Source organism: Pectinophora gossypiella, chromosome 5 (genome assembly GCF_024362695.1).
Source record: "Pectinophora gossypiella chromosome 5, ilPecGoss1.1, whole genome shotgun sequence".
NCBI classification, from domain to species: Eukaryota; Metazoa; Arthropoda; class Insecta; order Lepidoptera; family Gelechiidae; genus Pectinophora; species Pectinophora gossypiella.
The window spans coordinates 7,945,586-7,950,204 of record NC_065408.1 but is presented as its reverse complement, the minus strand read 5'-3'; the positions used below and the strand labels follow the sequence as shown (position 1 = coordinate 7,950,204).

At 34.1% G+C, this 4,619-nt stretch overlaps 1 protein-coding gene across 1 annotated transcript; it reads left to right on the top strand.

Moving 5' to 3' along the window:
* The first annotated feature begins 599 nt into the window (after positions 1-599).
* Positions 600-4,245, top strand: LOC126366760 (deoxyribose-phosphate aldolase). The gene is made up of 6 exons (XM_050010001.1): positions 600-781; positions 1,125-1,318; positions 1,471-1,627; positions 1,914-2,143; positions 3,159-3,305; positions 3,545-4,245. The coding sequence occupies exons 1-6, from the start codon at positions 754-756 to the stop codon at positions 3,725-3,727; spliced, it is 939 nt and encodes a 312-aa protein (XP_049865958.1). The 5' UTR covers positions 600-753; the 3' UTR covers positions 3,728-4,245.
* Positions 4,246-4,619: the final 374 nt, after the last annotated feature.

Here is a 4,619-nt window from a genome sequence, read left to right as displayed (position 1 = left end):
ACGCGCCGCACTACCTGCCGCATTTTGCCGCAAAATTCGATGGTTTTTGTTTCAGCGAATGTGGCTCCTACGACGCGTTCACCTTTAGCGAAAGAGGTTCTGAAAAAGCGGTTCTAATGTTATCGTATCCTATCATGCTACTGTAGGTACCAAGAGTGGCCTAAGCAGCGTGCTCTTATGTTCTCAACCTGATCCAAATGCAAGTTATCGTTTCGTCTAAGAATCTGCCCAGCCCAGTACAATCTTGTGAGAGTAACTAATGTAAGCATGATTCTTCAAACTCAATATGCGTGGGGCTAGACATAAGCACCTTTTCATTTAAAATAGCAAAGTTGAATAACAATAACATTGCGTATAATAAAATAATTTTAAATAAGACTCTTCATGTTTTGTTATTGCATTTTTTTTGTATTTCTTCCATTCTGCTAGAAAAAAAACACAACCCAAACCAAAAAAAGAAGTCGGATGTCTGACCGCTCTATTGATTTGTGTGGATTATTCTATCGAGGCTGTATGGCTATGTTCTTTTGTGTTTTGCATGTTGACACAATGTTGACATTATGGTTGACTGACATTGACACTTGACTTCACAAACTTCAAAGAAACTCAAAAGTTATCGTTATCGTATTTTTTTTTATCATTAGTTACTATTATCTTGTATTATATCATACTCGTGTTTTGTTTAATTCTTATCGGCCCTCCCAGTGAACTTCCCGATTAAAAGTGAATACTTTTAGTTTCTAACATTCAAATATGGTACGAGCCCATCCCGCAAGTTTTGGTAAGTTTTTAATTTGTTACAACTTTTATTACATGTTAATGCTACTAATATCGTGAATATAGGCAGCAATGGTCATTTTATGAACATGATAGCGAAAACAACCTCAAGACGCAGACGGAACTAAAAAGCTTTCATGTTAAAATTATAATTTTAGGTGGTGGGGGACTGAAAGTAAAAAAAAGTCGAATCTCAACATGATGTACCTACTTACCTTATTTATCTATATAAGAGACCTATCTATATAGGTAACTTGGGTAAGGTATTCATTATCATAAGATTATCTTTTGACAAAGATATCTAAAGAAGAAATTAATAAGTAAAAACAATTGTGTTATTTTATTAGATCCTGCTGTGTTGAAAAATGTCTACATAAACAAGCACAATGTAGACGAACAGGTGAAGAACATACTAATCAATAACCAGGTATGGAGCAAGGAAAATAGTTTTCCTTGGCTCGTGAAAGCTGTTACTGTTATTGACTTGACCACACTAGCCGGTGATGATACTAAATCTAATGTTACTCGGTTATGTTTAAAGGTTAGTATTCTATAATAGGTAATTGTAGATATTACATAAAATACTCATTATAATCTAGTAATTTTTATTTGCTAATTTTTTAAGAATATGTTTAAATATTCCTTATTTATACTTAAATTATTTAAAATGTCGAGTTCTTTTTATATTTTTAGGCAGCAAGTCCCTTGGCCCCAGAATTGGTAAAAAGACTAGGGTTGCCAGAAGGGAAGGTCAAAACAGCAGCAGTTTGTGTGTATCCGAGTAGAGTCCCTGATGCATACAATGCTCTGAAACGCTTGGGGTTAGTGGATGAAATCCAAATTGCTTCTGGTTAGTACCTTTACTGTTTTTTTCTAGATGTATGTTATGTAGGTACATACTTAATATTATTTATATTTATGCCATAATTATAGACTAATGTATGATGAGATTGTTGTGAGTACAGTTTTTCTTTAATACTTTTAAGTTATGGATGACAATTAAAACTAATCATTATCTCCTGACCCAAAGATTTGGCTTTTAACAGAAGCAACTCATTGTCTGACCTTTCAACTCAAAAGGAAACAAGTAAATTAATCCAAAGGGGGAAAAAAACTAATGAACATTTTCTATTCAGTTGCAACAGGTTTCCCATCAGGCCTTTATCCACTAAAAACAAGAATACACGAAATAGAATATTGCGTAAAGAATGGAGCTAATGAAATTGACGTGGTGTTGGACCGGAGCCTGGTTTTAACGGGACAATGGAATGTTTTGTTCGATGAAGTGCTTCAGATGCGTAAAGCTTGTGGAGACGCTCACCTTAAAGTCATATTGGGAGTTGGTGAACTTGGTACTTATGAAAATGTAAGTATATTATATATTTAATATTTTATTGATGATAATTCTGACAGCCTCAAACTTAATTTTATAATTTAGAACTGTCTGATTGATTATCTTTCGATGTGTACAAAAAACAGATAGGGTTAGTTTTAGAAAAGTCAGTCAAATAGAAAAATGAGATAAATTTTTAATCATCTTAGACTGGCTTTTATTTCTCGATCAACATTTTATATTTACCTTTGACCCAGTTATCTAGCTTATTTTCGCAATCTACCACCACTATTTGCGTCACCCTTAGAGCGTCAGGTATTTGAAATGTTTTAATATGTGAATGTTGGTAATTGATGAATGGTAACCCTAACACCGGGGTTGGTGAGGTTGGTAATCCACCTCACAATACACTATGGAAAGATTGAGCGAATGTTGTCGTTACAGTACTAAACTTTGCTATTATTTTATCACACGTCGTCGTAGAATATCCGCTCTAGGCAACATTACATGACGTCGCGTCTGTCGCGTCGTTTGCATAATTATTGCGAGCCTGTCACTGTCAGCCTTGCTGGAACTAGAATTATAGAGTAATATGTCTGCTAGCTTTTTACATGAGAATTCTGCGATGATTTAACTAAAACAGCTTTTTCAACTTACGAAATAATAGCATACTGTATAATACTATAAATGTGAAAGTGACTACTTACCTATCTGTTATCTTTAGACGCTTAAACCGCAAAAGTGATTTAAATAAATTTTGGAGGCCATAGGGTAGTTGTTATTCCGGAAATCAAAAAAGAAATTGATGCGCGTGCTGTAACCGAAATCCACACGGATCCGCAGGCGGAAAGTTTTTAAATGTGTTCCACACAGAAATCCGCCGCTAGTTAGTGTATAGTGTAGTAAAGTGCTGTTTGATACACATTAGCACTTCCGATAGTACACACACACACACACACACACACACACACAGCACAGCTTCTGTATTGGCACTTACAGATGGCGGCCAACCACAAACTATAATAAAATAAATATATTTCGCACGTAGGTGTACAAGGCTTCAATGGTATCGATGCTGGCCGGGGCAGACTTCATCAAGACGTCTACAGGCAAGGAGGCAGTCAACGCCACCCTGCCTATCGGACTCGTCATGTGCAGGGCCATCCGCAACTTCTACCAGATGACTGGTATCAAGGTAACTAAGAAATTACCAAGGAATTTGTATGTAAAAACTATGACGTAATAGAAAAACTTGATGAAATGTCGGACACATTATTACATTTTTCTTGATTAAAATTTTCATAAATAAGTTAAATTAGAAAAAGAAAATGATTTCGTCAGCTTTAGATCTGTCTTTATTTAGTAATCAAAATTTCATAATTTATCTTTGGCCTAGGCTACTACCTAATTAAGTATCTTACGAAATCCCAACAGATTGGGTTGAAGCCAGCGGGCGGCATAAAATCAGCCCAGGACGCGATCAACTGGCTAGTCCTGGTCCGCAGCGAGCTGGGTCCTGAGTGGTTGTCGCCGACTCTCTTCCGCATCGGGGCTTCAAGCTTGCTGGACGTCCTTGAGCAGGAGTTGGACAAAACTGCTCCTCCGATTAAGCAGTAACAGGAACAGGTGATTTTATTTATTTTTTCAAGACCTTTTTGATACAAATTTAGTGATAGCACCGCAAGCGACGATGTTAAATACCTACGTAGTTGATATTTTATAAAGTTTATTAAGAAAATAAAATGTTATTGTAATATAATTAAGTAAAAGTTGAACTGAACTGAAAAAGGTACTAAATGAACGAAACAAAACCACTGCCTATCTTAGGAGTTACTAAGTATAAATATAAAAAAACATGCTTTTATATAAAATAAGGCTTAATTTGTGCTATTAGCTAACCTAACTAACGTAAATTCCTTGCCATTTTTACACCAAAGGCCCAAAAATGATTAGTTTTATTAGTACCTATCGAATTTCTAATTAAGTGTACCTACCTTTAAATATGTATATTTTTGATATTATTATATTTTTGTAAGAAAATTATGCCAAAGTTAAAAGAAAATAAATCATAGGTACTATTGAAAAATAAATACACGTATAATATGAAGTATAATAAAAATAAATTGTTACTTTACCATATTTCTTTTATTTAATACTGTTAACAAATTATAAATACTTCTCTTTTCCGTGATAACTGGTTATATATCACAATAAAATAACACATTCCGACTTAATAATAATATCAAATAATTAACAGTAATACATGACTTAATTAATTACACATTAAATATGACACTGTTATAATATAACAAATATATGTATCTAATGTTATATATAAATGTTGAATACATCTAATTTCCAAGTTTGCCTCTACTTGGCAAGTTTGTATGCAGTACGACTGCGAAACGAGACAGCCTGATATTCTGATCATAACTATTCCATTAAAGTCTCTTCAACAATCTATTTCATATTTAATGTTTAAATATACGCTCAAATTACAACATCAGCT

Bases quoted from the DNA above. Each gene is read 5' to 3' on its own strand.
- LOC126366760 (XM_050010001.1), top strand. From the start codon at position 754: ATGGTACGAGCCCATCCCGCAAGTTTTG. The intron at 1,319-1,470 runs GTTAGTATTCTA...TTATATTTTTAG, and splicing joins TTACTCGGTTATGTTTAAAG to GCAGCAAGTCCCTTGGCCCC. The intron at 2,144-3,158 runs GTAAGTATATTA...TTTCGCACGTAG, and splicing joins AACTTGGTACTTATGAAAAT to GTGTACAAGGCTTCAATGGT.